Source organism: Saimiri boliviensis, chromosome 2 (assembly GCF_048565385.1).
Source record: "Saimiri boliviensis isolate mSaiBol1 chromosome 2, mSaiBol1.pri, whole genome shotgun sequence".
NCBI classification, from domain to species: domain Eukaryota; kingdom Metazoa; phylum Chordata; class Mammalia; order Primates; family Cebidae; genus Saimiri; species Saimiri boliviensis.
In genome coordinates this window covers 192,330,011-192,355,500 of record NC_133450.1, presented here as the reverse complement: position 1 = coordinate 192,355,500, position 25,490 = coordinate 192,330,011, and the positions used below count along the sequence as shown (strand labels likewise).

Genomic DNA, 25,490 nt, shown 5'->3' with positions numbered 1-25,490 from the left:
TTCCAAACTACTATAGGCCTGTGTTTCTCAATCAGTAAGTATTATACCAGGTCCTTTTATTGGCAATTAAAAAAAAAAAAAAGAATCCTGACCTTTCCCTTGAGGACTTTTAGCCTTTAATCATTCCCCCTCCCTTCCACCTTTAGAATTCACTTTTCATAAATTGTGTGAAGTGCAAGGCCTATTTCACTTAGCTAAGTCACTCCATTAACCCCGTCTCATGCCCACCTCCAAGTCCTTCACCTTTTAAAGCAGCATATAGGGAGGGCACAAGACTTGGAATCAGAAAATCAAAGTTTCTGTCTCTGTTCTGCCCCTGTGCCACCCTAAGAAATTCACCTAATCTGAGTAGTTTTTTCATCTATAAATTGAAGTGACAATATACTTTGGACTTTCACCAATTGAATGCCTAGCCCTACTGGGCATCCTATAATGTTATTCTCTCTCTGTCACTTACTCCACTTTGATTACTTTTATGCTTTGTTTCCAGCCATGTACTATAGCCTTTAGGATTGGGGAAAAAGTGATAGAGGTTAATACATCCAAATCCCACAGTAAAGAATAAGGAACCTAACTTTGAAGAGTAACTTGCCAGTCAGTAAAAGCTTTGTTTCCTCCCTTGGAGTGGACCCCAGTACAGTTGGAGACACACTTTTACAGAACTTTCACACTCATCAAATCCCCCTCTGAATTGTACCCACCCTTCAAAGTCAGTTGAAGTCCTAAACTGTCCAGGAAGCCTCCCCCAATCACTCCAGCCTACACTAATCATCTCCCTTTTTGAATACTAATGCCTCCCTACAGGGATGACATTAAAAATATTTAACAACTGGCACTACAAGGGTACCAACCAACCAGAAAGGATGTTTAACCAAAACACACATGGCCCAGTGGGAACTGCTTGTTGAACATCAGTCCTGCTCCTTAGCAGCAATACAGAATAGCAACCTCAAACTCAAATACCACTTTCTCATGTGATCTTCACAATCTCATGAATTAGGCAAAAGTAGGTACTGCCCCTATTTTCTGCATAACTGGTGGTGAAGGTGGGACTAATAACCAATTGCCTTCACCACACCATACAACATTTCCTGATTATACGGAATTATAAGTTAATATTGCATAAACTGGACTTAGATAAAACAGTGTAAATACTAAAGGAATGCTTAAATAGAAATCAACAAGCATCTATGTGGAATAGAATATAAAACACAGTGCTAAGTTCTGAGGCCATAAAGGAAAGAAATGGCATGATACCTCGTCCTCTAGGTTTCTATAACATATTCAAGTGTAGCTAAGCAGCAGTGCAGACGGTAGAAATGGACAACGCAAACTGTAAGTGTTGCAGAGTTCTGGAAGACAAAGAATTCAAGAACTAAACCAGTACAGGAAGTCAGGACTGAGAACTTCTTACGCTCCCAAAAAAGGGGCAAAATTAAATGTGTAGTGAGAAGGCTGAACAGTCAGGAGTCCGTGAGAAACAGAAATTGCTTGAAGGTTTGCAGTAATGAGAAGTGAGGTCCCCGGTAGAATACTCAGAGATGGCCCCAATCACAAGCTGCTGAAGTGTTTCTCTAAGTGCTGAATATAAATGGGAAATCACATAAACCTTTACGGGGATAGCTGAGGAAGATTAGTTTGGCAGTAGCCCATAGAAAAGCTTAGAAGAGAGAAACATGGGAAAGCAACTAGATTTGGAGGATAACAGGCAGGATTAAGCTGAAGGCTGCATACCAAGAAAGGAGGAGACATTCAAGAGGCATTAATAGAAACAAGAGTTGGATTTAGAGCATCTTTTCAAAGAAAAAATGCTATGAAATGGCAGAAAGGAAGCAAACAGCATTCTCACAAGGGATATTCATATAGACACGGTAGTACTAAACCGTGTACTAGTGACAAGGAATCAATTTTCCTAGAGAAATCTATGTTGAAGAGAGAGGTTGGGCAGAGAACAATAAAACATAATCAGAAAATAAGACACTGCAATCTTTAAAAGGGAAGCCAAATTATAGAGAGAAAAAAAAAGCATTTGACCTTTTTCAGAATGTCTTTTAAGGGTGGACTGAGACATCATCATAACCAGCAAGAAAGATAGAGAAGCTGAGGCAGTCTAGGCTTAGAGTAATACATACCTGGACAGTTTTATACTGTGTACATGCCATAGAGACTGTAAACTCCCCCAGGACATGAGCTGAGCAATGTTCTGTATATCCAACTAAGTCCACTACTATTACTTGAATACATGAACACTTTCTGTGCTACTTTTGGTGGAAAAGAGTGCACCATGTTATTCAAGCTAATAGTGGTGTGGAAATGTTACCTATGTTTCATGCCTAACTATATTGATTCTCTCAATCTGTCCACACAGTTATCTTGCCTTCCTCCCTAGGCCAATGTCAAAAATCCATTGTTTCCTCTAACGCAGGCCCACGGGAAGGGACTCAGGAATGTGCTAAGAGTCAGAATGAAGCCTATCTGATATTCATATCATGAAGACAGAATCTAAAAGTGAATAATAAAAACCAGTTGCTCATCAGACGACTGAAGAAGAAAAATGGGCTATGCCAGGTAGTATGATGTATATATGTTTGTGTGTGTGTGTGTGTGTATGTGTCTGTGTGTGTGTATATATATATATATATATATATATATATATATATATATATGATGCACAGGTTTTGGAAACAGATCTGAGTGAAAATTCTAGCTTTAGCACTTAGTTACTGCGTACTTAGGCAGATCCAGGGGTCTGCACCCTACTTTTCAAATCTGTAAAGTGGGGCAAATGCCACAAGTCCTGAGAGTTTAGTTGTGGTGATTAATGTTCGTATGCAATAGTGTACTTTATGCATTTACATCATGGTAATGCATAATACATAGACGGAAGCTATGAGGACTAATTGTAATCGTCTTCAGTCTTGATTTTTAAAAGAATTTTCAACATTTTTTGTACAGTTTCAGAAACAGAAATGTAATTTCATCGCATTTTAGTTGCTAAGACTGAGGCTCTGATTTTAGTTTATACTGCCTTAATTCAGCTGCTAACAAAGTTTTCCACTCATCCCTTTGTTGCCAACCACCTACCCCGACCTGATTTAATACTTTGAAAAACCCAGTGAACATTCTTCCTTGAAAACCAGGTACCAGATAGATATATGATTCAAACTATTAACTGTCATTCAAGAAAACACCGCAAGTGATGTTCCTTCTAGGAAATAAAAGCGTTTAATCAATTCACAGTCATTCCCCAAATTTCCAAACCCTGCAGAGTGAGCAAACGTTCAAGTTTCCACTACGAAAACAATCCGTAGCCTTCTGGTTACTGGACTCACTTCAACACTCCTCAGACGCACGAAAGAAGGAATACTCCGCGCATCTCCACGCTTCCTCCCTCTCACACAAAGCCCCCCTGGCTGAAGAAGCAGCCCCTTCCAGCAGGGTCGGGCCGGGCGGGAGTCAGGGCAGCCTGCAGACCCGGGGGTCTCACCACATGTCGACCCCGACTCCCACCGCGGGAAGCCCTCGCGGATCGGAGCTCACACCCCGCCCGGGAGCCGCCTTCCCCCGAACCCCAAAACCCGCCCGGGACCCCGAGACCACGCCGTTCCCTGGGGGGCGGCGGCGGGCAGCCACCGCTCTGCCAGTCCCCGCCGGTCTCGCATCCCCCGCCCCTGGCCCTAGCCCACTCACAGCCCACAGGGCAGCCCCGGCCCGCGGACGACTCCGCCCGACTCCACCTCCCCGGGGGAGTCCCGAGCCGGACGGCCTCGGGCTGCCCGGCACGTTCATCCGTGCCCGGACACACGCCCCTGCCCCGCCTCCGCTCCCCGCTTGCGGTTCGCCCGGCGGCCGCCGAGCCGCGCGGGGCCACGAAAGCCCGACCCGGGCCCCGGCGCTGCCACCTGCGCCCCCGGCCCCGCGCCATGTTTGAGAAAGAGCAGTAGCTAGCCGAAGGCCGGGCCCGGCCCGCGCGCCCCGCAGTCGCCCTCCCTCCAGCCCGCCCGCCGCGCCGCGCCGCCGCTCACCCGTCGCCCCCGGGAGCAGAAGCGCCGCCGCCGCCGCTGCCGCCGCCAGCACAAGGAGGAGCAGTCGGGGACGCGGAGCAGCGGCCGCCGCCTCCATGGTCCCGCCGCCACCGCCTGTGGCCCGGCCCGGCCCGGCCGCCGCCTCACCCCAGCAAACCTCGCCTCGCCCCACCTCCCCCGCCGCCGCGGCGGCCCCGCTCCGGCCCTTTGTAACTGCTCGGGGGACGTGCGTCCATTGGCTGCCGGGCTCCCGCCGGCCCCGCCTCCCCGCCGCCGCGAGCGGCCGAGCGGGACCCAGCCGGGAGCCCCGCCCGCGGGCCCACCGGGCAGCCAATCCGCGGCCGCGCGCCCCGGCCTCTGGCCACGCCCCACGCTCCCCGGGGGCCGGGCCGCCAGACCCCTGCCCCGGCCAGAGCTGCTCCCGGCTCCGCGAGGCCGTGTGGGGGCGGGATCTGCCAGACCGAGCGCCGCCGAGCCGCTAGCCCCGGAGGGCCGGGTAGAGCGATGGGTGTGTCTGTGTGAGTCGCTTTCGGAAAAAGGCTGTGGCCGCTCGACTCTCTTTTCTTCTAACCTCCTCTAGACGCGGAAGATCTCGCACTGCCCCAGCCCCACGCTGACCCCATTCACTGCCCCGCACCGGCAATCCCAGCACAGGCCGCTCAGATCCGCTGCAGCGCCAGGCCCTGCATGCACTTCAACTTCCCCTCTCTAAGTCCACGCATCAACTTCAGCATTTCCCCGAAGATCCTTCCTCGGTGCCCTTCACATGCGACTCCGTCTCCTGTTTCCTCCTGCTGGCAGCCGTCATCCCGAACCTAGCTCCCCCACCCAATTCTAAACCTAGGAAGTCCTCAGATCCCAGCCGCAGACCCAGATCGTGACCCCAAACACACCCGCGAATAGCCTCCCGCCTCACTCCGGAACAGACACAGGATGGGGATCCGAGCCGCTCTCTCCTCATCCCCCTTCCTGATCCAGGTTGGAAAGGGGGGTCCCCACCGCAACCCCTCAAAGGAGGCGTTCCCCCTTCTTAGCACCCAGCTCCCGCGGGGTGGAGGGGCAGCAGTCATTACTTTGAGCTGCGTCTGACACTCCTGTACAATAATCCTGAGGTGGTGTCACTAAAAACCCAAATAAACTCTACGTTTTCATTCTGAATTCCTAATTTACTGCGAGACGCTCCACCCACCTTTCCTCCGCGACGCCAAAATGAGCTCCAGATTTGTAATTCTTCCTGTCAGACTAGTCCTTTCTTCAGACGCAAACACAGCCGAGGAGGCTGTTACGTAGAACAGAGAATATTTGCCCGCAGAACCTTTTAAGGAGAAAGTTTTATTTTCTGTGTCATTTGAGCTTGGAATTAAATAAACCTTGATAGCAGGAATCAGAACCAGCCTCTAATGTCAACTTGTGTACTACTTCAGAGTCACTGGGTGAGCATTTTCCCCACCTGTGAAGGTTTCCTTCCTGGAAATGAAAAGGGAAAGGGCGTGGATATTGGAGCTGGGATCTGAGACCCGCGCGCTTTCTCCCTCCTGGCTGGGACACTTACTTCGGCAGGTCAGCTAACCTTTCTGAGTCTCCAGCAGGCTCAAGAGGCCTAAAACTTGCTCTAGACCGCAGCGCCAGCAGCCTCAGCAGCGAACTCCCCTCTTGATCAGACTGAAGGATTCCAGAGAGACGGTTTCTGGCAGGCTCCAGTCCCAGTAAGCCCTCCCAGTTCCAGTTTCTTCAATGGAGACTTGGTGGGCTTTGTGCCACCTGAGGTCTCTAGATTGTCTTTTTGCTGCTCTATTTGCAATGTCTTGCATAAGATAAAAGCTAATGAGATTTTTATTGTATGAATGAATGAATGATCTCAGAAAGTGACTGTTTTTCTTTGGCCTCTAGCTTCCTCATCTCTAAAATGTAAATAATAATAGTACCTACCCCGTTTATAAATGAAAAGGATTGAATCACTTGTCTTGGGCTCCTTAGATGATGTAATGTGTCTGGTACAGTGTCTGGAACATAGAAAATATTTAGTTAATGCCATTTCTTTGCCCATCCCCTTCCAGCTCCGTATGACTCTAATCAGCATGTGTGTTCATGTTAGTCCATGCCCTTGACGTACAGAGCCTAGATTAATCAGTGTTAATCACACTTCCAGTTTCTTAACATTTTCCATGGAATTCAGTGGATTCAACAGGAAGGAAAAACAGACCGGTTTGTAAATTTTATCATCCTGATACTAGGAGGAAATTTCCATGAACCACAGATCCATAAACTACACTAGAATGGAACACTAAATTATTAGTTTAAAATTATGGTTCCCAAATCGTAAAGTCTCTCCAAATTACCTGGAGAGCTTTTAATAATGCAGATTCTTGGGTCTCAATGGGCCCTAGCAAATCTGCTTCAGTTCTTCTGGAGAAGGTACAGGAATCTACATTCGTAATAGACATCATAGTTAATTCTGCTGCAGGTGGCACTAAGCCCGCTTCAAAAGACTGGTTTACTTAAAATTCAGTAAATAAAAATGCATGACCTTATTTGCCTTTTGAGAAAGGTTGGATGGGCAGTGGAAAGAAGCCTCTGGCTTTGGAGGCCTGCAGACCCTACTTGAAATTCTGGCTCTGCCACTCAGTAGATGTGGGTCTGTGAACACTATTTGATCACTCTGAGATTTAGCATCCCCGTGATAAAGGGAGGTATTGTTATGAGGTCTAAATGAGCCATTGCACATAAGGAATCTATCATAAGTGTTGATTCCTTTCAGTCTTTACAGACTTACTTGTTGTTTAAAAGGATTCCCTGTTATTTACTTCAATGTCTTGATTTAAAGAGGGAGAAACTTAGATCAGTTCCCCAGCAAGTCAACTGCAGAGCTAGTACTAGGAGTCTCACTCCAGTGCCTTGTACCCTATGTAATGTTGCCTCTTAATCTTTATGCGAAGGACATCATTTGCTTTTCCTTTTGGATTATTCTCTTATGTAAGATGTTTTTGCCAAAATAGAGAGCAGAGACTGCTAGTCATCTAAACTATACCCATTCCTACATTTGCTTTATAATGGAGTCCTGATTTTCTCTGGGAATGCAGTTCACCTAGAAAAATACACATATGAATTCCCCAGGCTCCTTGTACCTAGGTATTGCCATGTGACAGAGTTCTGGCCAGTGAAATGGAAACAGAAGTCTACTTTCCACAAGGTGGAGCCTGTACATATTTCCCAGTTAAAAAAAGAAAGAGACATCATATTCTCTCTGCCTGGAACACGGTTGCAATGCTTGGAGGTACAGCAGCCATTTTGTAAACATAAGGGTGATAGCCAAAACTTAGGACTGTAGAGAGAAAACCTGGAGAGAGTCTAAGTTTCTGATAAATTTCCCGAACAGCTGCACCAGCTCCATAATGCTTATTTCTTATTATATGAGAAAAATAAACCTCTTTTTTTTTTTTTTTTTTTAGACAGAGTTTCACTCTTGTTGCTCAGGCTGGAGTACAATAATGTGATCTCAGCTCAATGCAACCTCCACTTCCTGGGGTCAAGCGATTCTCCTGCCTCAGTCTCCCGAGTAGTTCGGATTACAGGTATGTGCCACCACACTCAGCTAATTTTGTATTTTTAGTAGAAATGGGGTTTCCCCATCTTGGTCAGGCTGGTCTCGAACTCCTGACCTCAAGTGATCTTCCCACCTTACAGGCATGAGCCACCATCGTGCCTGGCCAATAAATCTCTTTTTTATTCACCTTAGAACGTTTCAATTCTATTCATTTGCCCATCCTATTTGTTGTTGCATATTTTATTTCTATCTTATTTTCTTTTTTTTCTTTTCTTTTTTTTTTTTTTGAGATGGAGTTTCGCTCTTGTTATCCAGGCTGGAGTGCAATAGCGTGATCTCGGCTCACCGCAACCTCCGCCTCCCGGATTCAGGCAATTCTCCTGCCTCAGCTTCCTGAGTAGCTCGGATTACAGGCATGTGCCACCATGCCCAGCTACTTTTTTGTGTTTTTAGTAGAGACGGGGTTTCACCATGTTGATCGAGAGGATGGTCTTGATCTCTTGACCTCGTGATCCACCCGCCTCGGCCTCCCAAAGTGCTGGGATTACAGGCTTGAGCCACCGCGCCCGGCCTTCTATCTTATTTTCTAACCTACAAGATATTATTGACTTATACCATTATTAGCTATTGCCAATTCTTGGTGCTTCTAACTGAATAACAAATCACCTCAAAATTTAGTTATCCATGATAACCAGGGATCATTTTTCATAAGACTGTAGGTAGGCTGGACAGCTTTTTAGGTTTAGGCCAATTTATGCTGATTTTAGCTGAGCTCACCTGTGAGTCAGCCGTCAGGTGGAAGAGGGTAATGAGCTAGATCAGCTCCTCCATGTTGTTTTCCACCCTCCAGCAGGCTAGCCTAAGCTTGTTAACATGACAGTTCAGAGGTCCAAGATAATTAATGAAAGTGTGCAAGACCCTGGAGTCTCAGGTTTAGAACTATCATGGACCAGGCATGGTGGCCCATGCCTGTAATCCCAGCACTTTGGGAGGCCAAGGTGGGTGATGGCTTGAGCCCAGGAGTTTGAGGCCAGCCTGGGTAACATGGCAAAACCTCTTATCTACAAAATAATGCAAAAATTACCCAGGTGTGGTGGCTCATGCCTGTAGTCCCAGCTACTCGGGAAGCTGAGAGTTTGGAGGATCGCTTGAGACCAGGAAGTCAAGGCTGCAGTGAGCCATGATCACAACACTGCACTCCAGCCTGGGCGACAGAGTGAAACCCTGTCGCAAAAAAAAAAAAAAAAAAAAAAAAAAAAAAAAAAAAAAAAAAAAAAAAACCACTGGCACATCACTTCTACCACATCCCATTGGTTTGACCATTAACTGTGGGTGAGCCCAGATTCAAAGGTTAGAGGAAAAGACTCAATTTTTTTTTTTTTTTTAATATATAAAGGAACTGCAAAATCACATTACAAAGAGGCAAGGATATCAAGAGAAAATAAGTGTGTACATTTTTACAAACATTTTTTAACCACTTTCTCTGATCTCCATTTCTTTTTACCTCTCACACTTTCTACCTCAAATTACTGTTACTGTTATTCTTCCTGAAGTGTATCTTTTAAAATTTCTTTTAGCAAGAGTCTACCAGCAGCAAATAATCTTAGTTGTTGTTTGACTGAAAAGGTTTTTATTTAGCCCTCATTTTTGAACAATGTTTTTGCTGAAAATAGCATTCTAGGTTGATAACTGTTTTCTCTCAAAAATTAAACATATCATTTCACTGTCTCTGCCTTCCATTGTTTATGTGAAATTAGATGGGAGTCTAATGGTTTTTCTTTGTAAGTAATCTGTCTTTTCTGTTTATTATTTTATAGACTTCATTTTTTTAGAGCAGATTTAGTTTCACAGCAAAATTGAAGTGAAATTACATAGAGTTCTTATCCATTTTCCCTGACTTCACCCACACCCACAGCCTCTCTCACTGTCCACATCTCCTACCAGAGTGGTACATTTGTTACAATCGATGAACCTACACTGTCACATCATTACCACCCAAAATCAATAGTTTACCTTTGGATTCACTCCTGTTGTCTGTGGGCTTTGACGAACATACAGTGACAGTATCATGCAGAATATTTTCACTGCCCCCGCAATCACAAAGATTTCCTCCTATGTGTTCTTCTAGTTGTTTTATAATTTTAGCTTCTTCATCTAAGTCTTTAAGCCATCTTGAATTAACCCTTACTTATGATGTGAGGTATGAATCAAAGTTTAGTTTGTTCTATACTGACATCCGGTTGATCCAGCATAATTTGTTAAGATTTCTTAAGAAAATTTCCCCATTGGACTACATTGGTGACTTTGTAAAAAATCATTTGTGTATTTATGGATCTATTTATGGACTCTCTTTTTTTCCCCATTGGTCTGTCTGTTTTAATGCCAACCTTACTGACTTGATTACTGTATTTTATGGTAAGTCTCAAAATTAGGTGGAAGAAGTTTTCCACTTTCGTTCTTCTTTGGTTTTGCCTATGCTAAGGTATTCATAGTTCCAAGAAAATTTTAGTGATAGTTTGTCAATATCTACAAAAAAGCCTGCTATGCTTTTTATTGAAATTGCACTGAACTATAAATCAATTTGTGGAGAATTGACATCTTTACAATATGAGTCTTCTCATCCAGGAGCATGATATATTTCTTCATCTATTTGGATCTTTAGTTTTTCTCAACAATGTTTTATAGTCTTTATTGGTAGGGGTCTTTCAAAACATTTGTTCCATTTATTTCTAAGTAAGTTTTATCAAGGATTTGCATTTATTTTTGCCACCTGCACCAATACCAGTCTTTGATTACTCTAAATTATTGACTTGAGTTTTGTTGTTGTCATTGTTGTTTGAGACAGAGTCTCACTCTGTCCCCCACGTTGGAGTGCAATGACACGATCTCAGCGTGCCGCAACCTTTGCCTCCCAGGTTCAAGCAGTTCTTATGTCTCAGCCTCTTGAATAGCTGAGATTACAGTCATGAGCCACCATGCCTGGCTAATATTTGTATTTTTTTTTATTTTTTTTAGTATAGATGGGATTTCACCATGTTAGCCAGGCTGGCCTTGAACTCCTGACCTGAGGTGGTCCACCCACCTTGGCCTCCCAGACTTGAGTTTTTTAATTTGTTTATGGTTTGGCCCATATAGGTAATATGCATTTGGGTTTTAGGCAGCATGACAGAGAGCTTGCAGTTCCAAATTTTCAGTGATGACATTATTTCTCCTTTTCTACTAGAAACCTGGGTTTTCACAAACTCCCAGCAGTTGATGGGGTTGGTATTTGTTTCTGGTTTACCCTTTCATTGGAAGTGTAAACATCGGGGGTCTTATCTTTATGGGGGAAGTGTCCAGGGGCCTTGGATGGCCCCTGATCTTTGCCTCCCATTTCCTGTGCTCTGTGAGACCAGGCAACAGAAGCTAAATAAATGCCCTAAGAACAACAGCCAGTTGCAGTGCTCCTGAGTTCTTTCTTTCACTTAGTATTTTGGCCTGAGAGTCTCCTGCTTTCCTGCCATCTCATAAATGCATTTAGGAAGATACATTTTCCCTGTATTTTTACTTTTTGTCCATGGAAAGGTCAATCAACTAATAACCAGGAGCAAAATTACTACTACCTAACCTCCCCTATTACACAGATAAACTTAAAAATCATTACCAAGTTCTCTGCTATAGCAGAACACAATTGTAACTGGCATAGGTGTCAAAGAGGATTGAAACAAAAGCTATTTTGCCAATACAGTACAAGAGAAATTCAACTTCTGGCATTGTCTCTGCCACTTCTCTAACATTAAAAATATGCTCACAGGCTGTCTATCCCCACCCCCGTCTTTCAAACTGGTTTCCCCAAATGCCTGTGTTACTTTAGGAAAATGTTTTGTTTTATTTCGTTTTGTGTTTTGTGTTGTTTTGTTTTCATACAGACGTTTGTTGTGAATGTCTAATTTTAAATTCACTATGGATATAGAATTTGACCTGTGGATAAATACTTTTTATTTGGCTTTGGGAAATGTATTTCTTATTTTAGGATTAATTTTTATACATGCCCTATGGATACTAGAAAACAGAAGTGGACTCTGTTTTTTGTGTACATTAACTTGTATGTGTTTGTATATTTAATTTGTGTGTGAATGTGTATGCGTGTGTTTATTTCATCCTTGTAGCTAATCCTTGTTTATTTTTGACTGTGTAATCTGCCAAAAACAGAAAGAGGTGCACTAAGCTCTCCCCACTCCCCAGTGCGTTCCCTGTTTCCCTTGAGACACATCCTCTGGCCTTCAGTGCCCTCCCTTCCTCATCAGAGAAATAAAATGGGATTCAGACTTCCTGGCCCCTCTGAGTTAGGGCTGGGGAGGACCAGCGGACTTGAGCATCTTCTCTCTTGTCCTGAGAGGCAGTGCCACAGCTGCAGGCTGTGGCTCTGTTTGCAGCAGTTCTCAGCACTACTCCTGTCCTCAGCCACCTGAACATTAAGCAGTCTCTGCCTGCCTTCCTGCGATACAGCCTCCACTAGGCTTCTGCCAGTGTGCACAGCTATGCTTCTGCTGTGATCCCTTGTGTTATCCACAATTCCGCCAAGTCTGGCCCAACCTCCCTCTTACCCTTCCCCCTCCAAGACTAGAATCCTAGGCCCAAATTGTGCCCAGTGGGGGAGTTTTTGCTCCATGCAGACCAACTTCCCTAATGTAGTTGTCCCTGCTTTTCAAGTACCCACTGCCACTCTTTTTGTCCGTTGAAACATCTTGCTCTCTTGGTAGGGTTTCAGAGCTGATGGCCTACGTGTCAGGTATGCCCTTGTTTGCTGCCAGCCTGGCTAGGTGCATTGCTTCATTATTGTTCTCCATTCTTCCTCCCTGTCAGTCTGCACTATTGACTTGCATTGTCTCGGGGAGAGCCTGGCTTTTCCCTTGGTCAATCAGGAAAATTCCCTTGCGGTCAAGACAAATTGAGGATTTTCAGTAGGTTGCCACTACGCCTTCCTCTTGGCTCAAATTTCTGTTTAATCACATGTTCTGAAAAAGCGTAAGGAAAGAAAGAAAGAAAGAAAAAGGCCATAAGACATGGGGCACATGCCCATGTGGCCTCTTTGTAGGAGACCTGAACACACATACACAAACACAGACCTACAAACACACACACACATACACACATATACACATTCACTTGCACATTTAAAACTATACATCCAAACAGCATTCACACTGGATGAAAGAATTCAACAGAAGCACAGCAGTACTGTAGAGAGCTTAATCCAACTCTATTTGGCAACTCAAGCACTAAAAAAGTGAGGAAGAATAACTACCAAGATTAAATGTGCACACACATATACCCAACTCTCCACACACAAATTCACATGCACAAAAAACCAGAACCTCCTTCCTTTTTCCAGTATCCATGGGACACTTACAAAAATCGATCGTAAGCTAAGAAACCTCAAGAAGTCCCTCTGAGATAGAGAATAGGGGATAAATCCATGATTTCTACTGCATAGAAAGCTGGACATTCATAACAAAAGTTCAAGTGAAACCAAAACAAAACAAAATATTCAGAAACACTAAAAAAAAATTCCTGCAGAAACCCAAGCATTTGGAGAAATCAACTTGAAAGAAAGGGGAGGAAAGAGAGCCTGTGAGTGTATTTTGGAATTAGAGACAAGACATAATGTCAGAAGCTGAATTTCTTTGGGTTGTGTTGTTAAATCGCTTTAGTTTGAATCCCTTCCATACCTATCACAGTTAAGACTTTATTCTGCTGCAGCAAATACCTGACAGTGACTTTTGTCTGTGTAATGGGGAGGAGGAAGGCAGGCAGGGGTGGTGAATAGTGGGCATGCCAGAAGATCTAGGAGCTCTGACAGCTCAGTATCAGAAAAGCACTTAAAGGTGAGCAGGTGCCCCACTTTCTGCAGAGTAGTCTCCCCCTATCTAAATCAGGCCTTGCATAAATCCTTCCAACTTAAAGGTAAGGGCAGAAGATCCCATTTTCATCTAATTAAGAGTCCTGGCCGTTGAGACCAGCCTGGCCAACATGGTGGAACTTTATCTCTACTAAAAACACAGAAAAAATTAGCCAGGCATTGTGGCACATGCCTGTCATCCCAGCTACTCAGGAGGCTGAGGCAGGAGACTCGCTTGAACCTGGGAGGCAGAGGTTGCAGTGAGCTGAGATCGCACCACTGCACTCCAGCTTGGGCAACAGAGTAAGACTCCGTCTCCAAATAATAAATAAATAAATAAATAAATAAATAAATAAATAAATAAATAAAGTAGACTCCTGGCCACAAGGCATCTCTAAGAATGCTCTGGGCCAAAGAAGGATGCCAGCTATCACCTGATGGTCTTTTGCAGAGGAAATGGGAGGTCCCAGGGAGCAATTTCACTGCCTCACCTGGAAAACCCAGGAGGAAGGAGGGTGAACCGCAGCAGGCTTGAAATTCACTGCCCTTTAGTTTGAGTGTCCTGTGTTTCCAGTTTCATCTGAATATCCCACTTTTTAAGCCAAATCAACAGGACCTCGGCAGCAATGGTGGCTTCAACCAGCTTGAAAGTTCCTAGTGGACCCAGACATAGTTTCCTTTTGTGTATCTCCCCCTGAATGCCAAATGAGGTATTAAGGACACAGTTACACCCCGACTCCAGTGACAGGAGCTTACATTTGATTTTATTAAACAAGAGTAGGCTGTTTGTTCCAAGCTCTAAGACAAGAGACTTGACCTCCAATATGGTCTCTGCCACTAGTTTGCTGTGTAATCCTTCTCTGGAGCTGTTTCCTGCTTGTAGAAAGTGTGGAGGGAGGTTTGGGAGAATAGGAGAGCTGAAGCTGCCTTCTAAAATTTGTATTTCCTACATCCATCACCAGAGAGAAGGAACATTACTTCCTGAAGCCTCAGAGTGATTAGGACTCTTTTTAAAATTTTTAAAAACAATTTTATTTTTTTTTTTAAGTTTGAGACGAGATCTCTCTCTCTCTGTCACCCAGGCTGGAGTGCAGTGGTGCAGTCACAGCTCACTGCAGTCTCAGTCTTTAGGGCTCAAGCCATCCTCCCACGTAAGCCTCACAAGTAGTTGAGACTACAGGTGCATGCAACCACATCCAGCTAATTTTTTAATATTCTTTGTAGAGACAGAGTTTCACCATGTTTCCCAGGCTGGTCTTGAACTTAATACCCCATTTGGCTCAAGTGATCCGCCCACCTCGGCCTCCCAAAGTGCTGGGATTACAGGTGTGAGCCATCGCACCCAGCCATGGGATTGGATTAACCCATTCTTTAGGTTACAATAGAAAAAACCTGACTCGAAAGAGAAAAAAAAAAAGTGTTTTGGCTGTCATAACAGAAAAGGACAAGGGCAGATGATCAGATGATGTCACTGGCTGCCTCACACTCTTGTCTCCATCTCTCATCCCAGGCTTTCTCTGTGTTGGCCTTGTTCTCTCCCTCAGACATCTTCTTGTGTGCATTATAGGATAGAGGGAACGGCCAAGGTGCTTCAGGCTCACCTTGAGCTGGGGAACCCAAAGAAAGACACCTTTTCTTGCCAGACATTCTTAGACAAAACCCCAGGAATAGACTAATTTTGCTCCAGTTGGGACCAGGGCCCCATCCTTTAGGTCAGGGTTTTTCAACAAAGTGTATTGGCCTTTGGAGTAAGACAGTTCTTTGTTATAAGACACTGTCCTGGGTGCTGCTGATGTTTGGCTCCCCAGTCACTAAATGTCAGACATGCTCCTCAATCTAATAATAACAAAAATAAAACTGCCACCTTGCTTTTTCAGTGCCAGAGGTGTGGGGTTCAGTACAGCCTTATGCTGAGAACCACTGCCTTATATCAATCGCTGAAGCCGGGGTCTTGAGGCACTGTGATTGGCTGAACCTGGGTCTTCTGTTTTCTACCATGGTGGAAATCAGGTTGGACATGACACTGTGTTTGGCAGCCCCACCAGACCCATATGGCGTGGGTGGTTGAAGTGGAGTCATTTCCCAAAGGAATCCTCACCAGATTTCTGTTACCAGAAGGGATGCTACACAAAGACCAGCAGCTGTTGATCACTCCATCCCTGAGGGGAAAAGTGAGTGCTCCCACAGGGAGGGAGGGATGATCACTCTCCTCTTATCGGTCATCCTCCGCGCCTCAGCCACTCCACGTGCCAAATCCTGGGACTCCAGCTCAAAACCATACCTCCTTACTGAGGCATTTGAGGCCCTCCTGATCACTTTTGTTTTTGACCCCTCCACACGTTCCCTGGCCTACAATCTCCAAGATGATCAAGGCCCCCTATGTCTCCAGTGCTCAGCACCAGGAGTCGGGGTGGCAGTGGGGTCAGCTCAGAAATGCTGGACCAAACGAGAGCCAGAAGGGAGGTTCTGTGGATTCATAACATCCAAGGCAAATGCCATTTTCTACATGAGCCCATGGAAATACCATATGGTATTTCCAGGAAAGACCGGAGAGGCCCAGAGCCCCGGCCATCTCTGCATTCTGAGAAAAGAAGGTGAGGTTTCTTCTTGAAGAGCCCCAGTGTCTTCCTGGCACCACAGCTGAGTTGAGCTGAACCAAGCTGGGGAGGAATGTGGCTGCAGGAGCGGGACTCTGGAAAACGTCTCACCTAAGTCAAAAGCAGAGGCCAGGGTGAATTTTCAGGAGAGATTTCAGAGATCCTGGACATAGGCTGAGCACTGCTCAGATGGGGCAGACCCTTCCAGCATCTTCAACTCTGCCCCGGAGTCGTCATACCCAGCGCCCCCAAAGTACAGCTCCTGACTCCTCCTTCAGGCCCCAGAATAAAACCAGAGCCCCTTTCTCATTTCCAGTAAGATAGTGAGACAGTGAGGTACTTCCCAAAGGAACTTCACTGTGAAGCTAAGAGAAACAAAAGAAGAAAATGCTGGAAATCCGTCTCCTTATAGAATGTATGTCTGAGCTCCTGGAAGGTTCTAGGTTCTACCCCACACCCGCTCTATTTCATTTCAGAGAACTCCATGTTATTTCTGAGGTGGTTCCTGCCTCTCGATTCTTCAGGCTGGGGGACTGCACTGTTGTCTCTCTCCCAGCCCTTCTAAGTAGGGTTGGCTGGGAAGGGCAGGTGCGCCTCGGGGAACTGGGCTAAGTAAAGGAGATCTTTCTGCCTCCCTCAAGCATTGCTACATCGTCTGCTCTCAGCTCAACTCTTGTTTTTTTCTAGGAGCTCACGGTTGAGTGAGGGAGATGGCTGCATACAATTTATTACCTACTCTAGGCTTATATTAACAACTCCAGTATAGCTGACCATCCCTGAGCCCTCTCATCATAATGTTCCATCAAAATAAACAACAGTCTGACTCCTCCCACACACACGAAAAAGTCATTTAAGTTTTTATTGAAAAGAACATTTTTTTTTTAGATGGAGTCTCACTCTTTCTCCCAGGCTAGTGAGATCTCAACTCACTGCAACCTCCACCTTCCAGGTCCAAGCGATTCTCCTGCCTCAGCCTCCTAAGTAGCTCGGACTATAGGCACGTGCCACCACGCCTGGCTAATTTTTGTATTTTTAGTAGAGAAGAGGTTTCACTATGTTGACCAGGCTGGTCTCAAACTCCTGACCTTAGGTGATATACCCGCCTTGGCCTCCCAAAGTGCTGGGATTACAGGCCTGAGCCACGATGCCCAGCCAGAACATTTTTAATGATGCTAGGGGTTTACAGTTAAACTTTCTTTCAAAGTGTGGTTTATGCCACCCCATCCTCTTTCCTGGATGTCTTCTTTCCTTCAAGAGGCTCTCTGCCCATTCGAAAGTGTACCCAGTTAGCCTTCTCCCTCTACTGCTCCCGTTGCCCAGAGTTCCATCACAAGAGCCCTGAGAGTCTGGAGGCCAGTGTAGACCAGGTCTTGGTAGACTACAGAGGAGAACAGGAGGGAATGCGGTTCTCATTTGTGTCCACCACACTGCAACAGGACGAGTGCAGTAGTATCCATCTTCTCTCTGACCACTTTTTCTCTATCCACTCCAGGCGCTATTGCTCCCCAGGGTCTGCCCCAGGTCTTCTCCCTTTGGCTAGAACCTCTTCCTGGACAGCCTCAAATGCATCCCTGGCTTTCCCTGGCATGGACATGCTGATGATTCTCAAATCTGTTTCCCTAGGTATTCAGCCTCCTAAGTATCCAGTCTTTTCCATGTGTAAACTACTCCTTGAGGGAACCCAGTGCTTGAGAAGGACCTGTGGTCACCTACAAAGCTCTCTTTAAGGTAGCAAAACCATGACTTTTATAAGTAGGTTATTAATGGTGTCACTTAAAATTATTCTGTGTCTTACTTGTTTGTTTTTTGGTCTTTTCTTCTCCCTCCCTGGCCGGCTCTGGTCTGGGGGTGGGGTGGGGTGCATAGTGAATAGCCTTTTTGTGTTTCAGGCAAGACAGGGCCTCTTCAAAGCATGTCTTTGTAAGATTTCCAGGCCCATCAAAGGATGTGGTTGGATTTCCTGGAAGATGGATCCCTGCATTAATTGGGTCATGTGTCCCTTGACTGTGGCCAGGGAATGACATGTCCTAGTTGGTCTAGGCATTGGATTGCTGACCATCCCTAAACCAATCCTGGTAGCAACTGGGTTGAAATTATGGTAATTGGCTCAGGCCGTTCATGGCCACTCCTACAGCCCATCCAAACCACAGGATTATTCTACCATAAGGAGAGGTGGAATAGGGGGTAGATGAGCAAGCAACCAATGTCCCTGGCAAGGTTCCTCTAGAGCAGTGGCTTAAAAACATTTTTTGAACATAACTTATAGAAAGAAATACATTTACATTGTGACCCAGGACACACACACACACACACACACACACACTTTTCACAAAATAACATTTACCATTTGCTACCTTGCTACTGGGAGCACATTCTGATTTTTTTTTTGTAATCCTGGCTGCTTGATGAGGTAATGCCCAGTTCTATTTCATTTTTTAAAAATCCTGGTCTGAATCCACTAAGTTGACTTTACAACTCATGAATGGGTCATGACCTACAGATGGAAAAATGTCATTCTTAAGGTTTGCACAAACCGCTTGCATTATTGAAATGATTGTTAAAATGTGGCATAAATTCTCCAAGAATTGGACAGGGACATGTGTAAGGAAATGAAAATTAGGTTAATGGTGGATCATTAAGGGGGTTGGGGGTGCTTGTCACCAGCGACTCAGAAGCAAGGCCCACAGAGAAAAGATTTTTGAGCTCCACAAGTAAGACAGTCACTAGGACTTCTCCCTCAATAGACGTGATTTGTGGCTACAAAGTAAAACTTCATTTGCAAAAATCATGACAACAAGAGAAGTCTAACATGGCCAACTCCATCTTGCTTCTAGCCTTACAACCTGGCTATTCTCACTTATTCCTGTGTGTAGGCCAAGCTAACCAGGGAATAATTGGTTTCTAGTTTCACTTGGAAACAAGAATGATAATTGTCCCTCCCTAAAACTAACCTCCTCCTTGTTGAGGAACCAAAGACACTTTGGTAAAATGAATGAAAAGCCACAAGATTAGGATTATGGGAGGGGCCCGAATTCTGCTAAAATGTAGGTGTAGTTTCTACAATCCCTTACTGCTCAAGAGTCATGGGGCCAGAACTCACAAGATATGTGACCTCCAAACTTGCTCCTATAGGTAGCATCCCTATTGCCGACTTAAAAATTGGTATTTTGAGATTTTTTTAGACTTTTTGATTCTGGCCACCAACTGATCCCACCTTGACCTGTGACTCATGAGTAAACTTGATGGGGTCCTATGGCCTCCATCCAGAGGAGGATTCCATGCATGAGGACTATTTTTCATACCCCTAGGATTTCAACCCCAACCAATCAGCAGCACCCATTCCCTAGCCCCCTGCCCACAAAATTATCCTTGAAAACCTTTACTGCAATAATACTGTCTCTGTGAACTGGCTTTGTCTGTGCAGCAAGCAAGAAGAACCTGTTGAATGATTACCAAAAGACTCCACCAGAGTAGGAGCATGGGCATGTAATGTAGCTAGGTGCTCCAAGATACTGTGTTCTCATGATATTTGTTCCCCAGAACCCAATGCCAACCTTTGACTAGACTTCTTCAAGCCCTTGGAAATGATGGTGGGCAGCCAGATGCTTTCTGGTCATGCTAGAGCCAGGCCAGGCCAAGGGCCTACTGTGGGTAGGACACTGTGCATGTACATGGAGGGGGTGTGGGGACAGAGGATGGTGGTGAGGATAAATAAGCCATTTACCCATTTATTTAAACTTAAACTACATATACAATTAAGTGATATAGATACATTCATATGATAAAGATGAAATTCAGAATAGTGGTTAGAGGTTAAGATACAAGGAAGGGGCACAGAGAAGCCTTGGACAGTAATAGTGAAGTTTGATTTCCTAATCTAATTGGTGGATACATGGCTGGTTGTTTGGTACTCAAACAGTAAAGATGCATTGTGTACACACGTATACACGTGTACACATTTGTTGGAATGTAGGACAAAAAATATAAGCCATGGATTCTGTTTAATGAGCTAAGAGACTCAAGTGGAAGGTAGACACAGTCACAAAGAAAATGTTACACAACGAGGTCATATGAAATCTAAAGAGGCCATTCATTCTGAATTGTTATAACACCTTGGGTAAGTCATTTTATTTCTTGAAGCCTTGAACTTCTGATACATTATATATAGAGATATAAAATTTTTATCTGTTAAATATGTCTATGATATATAATAGGCATACACGTATAGGTACACATGTGTAACAGGTTTATTGTGAGAATTAACTGACATATAATACATGAGAAAACGTCTGACAAACTGTGAAACATTTTGAAAAAATGTGAGATGATATGAACACTTTGAGCATCTTTGCAACTGTTTCTTCTGTGAACCTGCCATCCCACACAGTTCTGGGCTCAAGTGGCAGTCTGCAGCAAGCAGGTTGTAAGTGACTGTAAACTTTCCTTAAGCAAACATATTTTGTGTCTAGCACAATGAGGGATAGAAATAAAGAAGACACTGGCTATTGTTGAATAGCCTGTGATTGTCAGAACAGGGACTTGGAGCTTAAGAGGCCCGTGGGATGGCTCAGCTGGGGGATGCAGGAGTTTGAACCAGTGGGCGATCTGCAGGGGGCAGGGCAGTGGTTGCTGCTGAGAGGAGAGTACTATGCTTCAGTACACCAGTTCCTGGTGCCTCTCTCAGTCCAGTTAGCAGAGCCTCACTGCCATCATCACGCTGGGCCCTGGCAGGTGCTCCCCTCCTAGCATTCTGGCCTAAGCACGACACAAATCCCTCCCCCTGGTTCTCATTAGGCCAAATGTAAGGAACCCTCTGGCTTCCGGCGTTGCCACAGTGGGCTCTCTCTTGCCCCAGACCCCCTCTTCTTGCCCCTCTGCTATATGAGACATCTAATGCCATCCCAGCCAGCCAGCACAGCTCTGCAGCCTCTGCACTCAAGGTCCTCATTTCCTGGCCTCTTGCCGTCTCCGTGTGAGAGGTTCTACTGTAAGTTCTTGGGGGCTTGTTCTCAGGAGTAAGGTGAGGATTTGCAGTTCAGACTTAGGAGTTCAGGTTCAAGGAAGCTGCAAACACATTGACTCCTGAAAGTAGGCGCCAAAAATTCTCCCTCTTGGGACAGATGAAGTCTCAGGTTGGAGTCAGGTAGTGTATCAGTCAGAGTCCCAGATGAACAGGCGGCACACTCAAACGGGTAACTTGGGGTGAGTTTAATAAAGAGATTATTTTTTAAAGGGATGGCAGGGTGTGGGGAAACCACAAGAGACAGTGCGGAACCCCAAAGGGCTCATCAAAGCACAAGTCATAGCAGGCGCTGTTACCTGCCCAGGCCTCCAGGAGAGTGGAAGGAGAGCTACTGGTAGCTGGAGAGAGAGTCCTGTGATGGGAGGAGCCACTTGGTGGAGGCTGAGATTATTAATGGAGAGATGCAGCCGGCCCTTGGAGATCTCACAGGGAGGGAACCGGGCAATAATTACAACTTCACCCTCTTCTCTTCCACCTCTGGTCAGTTTGCTGAGCCCAGCTGGAAGCTGCAGGGTTATATTCCAGATAGGCCAGGTTGCAGGACACAGAGCAAGGGGAATGTGGAAGAGCGAATGACCCTACACAGCCTTGCTGTGATGATGAGGGTCCACGGGGATGATCAGACTTGAGCAGCACAGATGGGAAACTGGGAAGGTACCAGAGATGACAAAAATACGGTCAAGTCTCCTCGGTAAGACAAACTTCAGACCACGGAATTCAAAGACCGAAAAGGCCCCTGGAAGGCAAAGGCACGATTAGCAAAGCCATGACCTTGATGTCTGAATTCAGTTGCCCATGGTGTTTAAACCAAGACAAAGTCATATTTTTGTAGAGATATTCTTGACATGCAAAAATCAAATTCATTTAGCAATTTCACTTGTAGCACCAGGTTGAATTTTCCCATCAACTGCTTTCAAGGACATTTAGAAGCAAATTCTGTAGCAGGCACTCCATCATTTATTTTATTAAGCATCGTTGAATGACTTAATGGAAAGATCCTTGTGCAGGGATTTAAAAGACCTCAGTATTAGGTTTTGTGCTTCCTCTCACTCACTGGGTCCTTTAAATCACTCAATTTTCCACTTTGGGTCTGTTTCTTTCTCTATGATGTGAGAGGGTTAGCTGTGATCTCTTCTGATCCCTTCTGATTCTGGCATGGTAAGATTCTAACGGACACTATGTTCAGAACAAGTCATGATATTTCAGCAAAGCAGATTTGGCAGTCACTACACGGTCCCATTTTTGTAAACTCCAGTGTTGTTTCTTTGAAATTCTTCGTTAAAATTGCTCCATTTCTCTGATGCAGCAAAGAAGCAAGAGAAAATAATTGGCTTTCCCGTGGACTCATGCCCATGTAAACAAACCCAAGTGTACTGCTACTAAAAAGAATCCGTCTGCCACACTTCCTATTTATTTGGCTTTGGAGAATTGGACAGAACAGAACTGAGGAAGGCCTGATCCACCGCACTGAGTCACCTGAAATGGCTTTCCTCTTCAAGAGCCTCCAAGATCCCAGCGAGCAAAGGTAGGGCATGCCCTTACAAACTCCTGCCTTAGTACACTTCTCTACAAAGGAAGAAACGCTCACTTCCTCATTATGATTTCTGTCCACCAACTTCATTTCTTGTTTAAGTTAGGAAAGAAAAGAAAAACAAGTCTTTTGAATGCTCACTCTTTTTTTGGGTCCTGGCATTAAATCTGACTCACTGTAAGAGGGATCTGTTGTCTCTGCCTGACCAGCTTCTCTCTCCTTTCTCTATGCAGATGACTGTCCGCCCCTTCTTCCCTTCGATAGCTGTTTCTCCCGTACTCCAACCACGTGGTTGATTCTGGTGGGACTACCAATCACATTCTTAGCACCTGACCACAAAGATGATGACTTGACCTCCGCGTGATCATCCCTCAGCCAAGATTGAATGAGGAAACTGATCAAAGCTGGGCCAGTCGGCTGGAACTTATGTTCAGTAAAGCATGAGGAGGAGAGAGAAGCCCTCTTCTTGCTCTGGCAGAGCTGAGCTACATAAGATGAACCACGAGATTAAGCTCTGTCCTTGCCAAGATGAAGCCATCTGCGGTCAGATAAAATGAGGCCCAAGCACAGAGAAAAGTTGAGACCAGTTATGGAAGGAAAAGGATGGGAGAAGGGAGGAGAAAAACTTGACAATATCATTTGTTTATCTAGACACGGCGATCCAGATGCCAGGCCCAACTGGTTCTTTTTACTAGAGCCATTAACTGTGCTTTATTAGTTAAGCTAATTTTACTTGGATTTCTGTTCATAACTAAAGAGGCCTGAATAATACAGAAACTGATACCTGCAAATGAGGACTTGTAGGTATGGTCCCTGAAATGCGGAACTGGTTGAGGCAAGGTAGTGAGGAGCTGCATCAAGAGGTCTAAGGTCAAAAGATGTCAGAATGGGCTATTTCTTATGCCCTTTAAGGAGTCACTGCCAAAAAGGATGTTTCCCTCCAAGCTGGGCTGTTTGAAAGCAGAAGAGGAACAGCAGGCAGATAAAAGAGAGGCTCCTGCTACTTTCGGCAAGATTCCAAGACTGTAGAGAGTTTGATGGTCTTCTTCCTTAAAGAATTGCAAATGAAAACTGTGTGACTGGGAAGAGGGATCCCTGTGGGGCTGGAGTAAAGAGGGAGCACCTCATTTTGAAGGAACATTGATGGGAACACTGCTTAGGGCTGTGTTCATCACACAGAGCTTCAGGGCAGCTGAGGCCAGGAAGCAGAGTCCCTGGAGAATGAACACTTCTCTAGGCCTGTGCTGAGGAGCAGAAATCCTTCTAGGATGGTGGCTATTTTACTGCTGCTCAGTGAATTCTCCCAAGTTCTCCAAGGGGCAGGACCAGTAGGAAGGCAGAAAGAACTTGCTCCTCTGACAGCAAAGTGAGTTTGTGCTGTTCCTATCCAGAAGGCAACTGGAACTGCTTCCCTGTTCCTCCTTATTTTATTTATTGAGACAGAATTCTGCTCTTCATGCCCAGGCTGGAGTGCAATGGCACAATCTCAGCTCACTGCAACCTTCGCCTCCCAGGTTGAAGGGATTTTCCTGCCTCAGCCTCCCAAGTGGCTGGGATTACAGGCATGCACCACCATGCTCAGCTAATTTTTTGTATTAGTAGAGACAGGGTTTCACCATGTTGGTCAGGCTGGTCTTGAACTTCTGACTTCAGGTGATCCACCTACCTCAGCCTCCCAAAGTGCTGGGATTACAGGTGTGAGCCACCGTGCCCAGCCCATTCCTCCTTTTTCAGTGGAAATCTTGCAAACATATGTAGGTGTTCCTCGACATACACTCTAGTTATGTCCTGATAAACCCATTGCACGTTGAATATATCATGTCAAAAGTGCAATTAATACCTAACCTAAGATAAGTTAACATGGCTTAGCCTAGCCTACTTTGAATGTGCTCAGAACGCTTCTGTTAGCCTACAGTTGGGCAAAATAATCTAACACAAAGCTTATTTTAGAATAAAGTATTAACTATCTCATGGTGGTTTGCCACTGTGATCATGTGGCTGACTGGGAGCTGTGGCAATTATAGCTGCCCAGCATTACAAGAGAGTATCATGCTGCTTACCACTAGCCTGAAGCAAGGTCAAAATTCAAAATTTGAAATACATTTTCTACTTAATGTATGTCATGTTTGCACCATCATAAAGTCAAAAATCATAACTCAAACCATCCTAAGTTGGGACCGTCTGTATAGAGCGATTTAGTCTTGGTGGCAAGAGCGTGAGTATAGGCTTCTCAGTAATAACCTGATCAAATGTTTGCTTTTGCATTTATTCAACACATAGTTGTGGGGTACCTACAAGGTGGCAGATGCTCTTATAGACCCTGGGGCTACAACTGTTAAGAAACAAAGCACAACAGCTACAAATGAATCTCGCCTTTACAGAGTCATTCTCATCCCAGGAGGTCGCCTCATCCTCCAGGGAGTTGGCCAGCCAGGTCCAAATCCCAGGAATCATTCTTTCATAACTGAGACCTTTCAGCAAGGCTCCTCCTCCTAAATTCATCCCAAATCTGCCCACTTCTCACCACCTCCACTGCTTCAACCAGCACCCAGGACATGCTCCTCTGTCAGCTAAATCACTGCCTCAGTTTCTTAACTGGTCTACTTGCCTGTATCATTGTCCCCCCATTCTACTCCACACACAGAACAGTCACAGTGGTCTCTCCAAAATAATGATGAGTTCATACACTATTAACCTGACAGTTCTATGGAGAGCAAAACTCTAGATCATTGTATCCATCTCAACAATAAAGTGAATGTTAGCCAGAAGTGAATATGCATTCGTCAGACTCTCTTTGTGTAAGTAGTCAATGTTGGTTTTATTTTTTCTGACAGTGGAAAATGTCATAATGATCCATCCACTTACAGAATTTGCTGCCTTGAAAAAATA

At 45.1% G+C, this 25,490-nt stretch overlaps 1 protein-coding gene and 1 long non-coding RNA gene across 3 annotated transcripts in view; one reads left to right on the top strand and one right to left on the bottom strand.

Annotated features, from left to right (window-relative positions):
* TGFBR1 (transforming growth factor beta receptor 1) overlaps positions 1-5,273 on the bottom strand; it is a 50,929-nt gene extending 45,656 nt beyond the window's left edge. Inside the window, exon 1 of one of the 2 annotated variants that reach the window (XM_074395095.1) lies at positions 5,215-5,273. Coding sequence is in view for 1 of the 2 variants with exons in the window: in XM_039475103.2 (XP_039331037.1) it covers positions 4,026-4,122 (97 nt within the window). In the remaining variant the exon portion in view is untranslated. Of the gene's footprint in view, positions 1-4,025; positions 4,178-5,214 lie in introns of those variants that run through there. The other variant, XM_039475103.2, reaches the window with a different exon arrangement.
* A 21-nt stretch (positions 5,274-5,294) lies between these two features.
* LOC141583758 (uncharacterized) lies at positions 5,295-25,364 on the top strand. Its single transcript, XR_012516650.1, has 4 exons — positions 5,295-5,731; positions 7,475-7,597; positions 22,377-22,595; positions 22,835-25,364. It is a non-coding gene; the product is annotated as an uncharacterized LOC141583758 (long non-coding RNA).
* Positions 25,365-25,490: the final 126 nt, after the last annotated feature.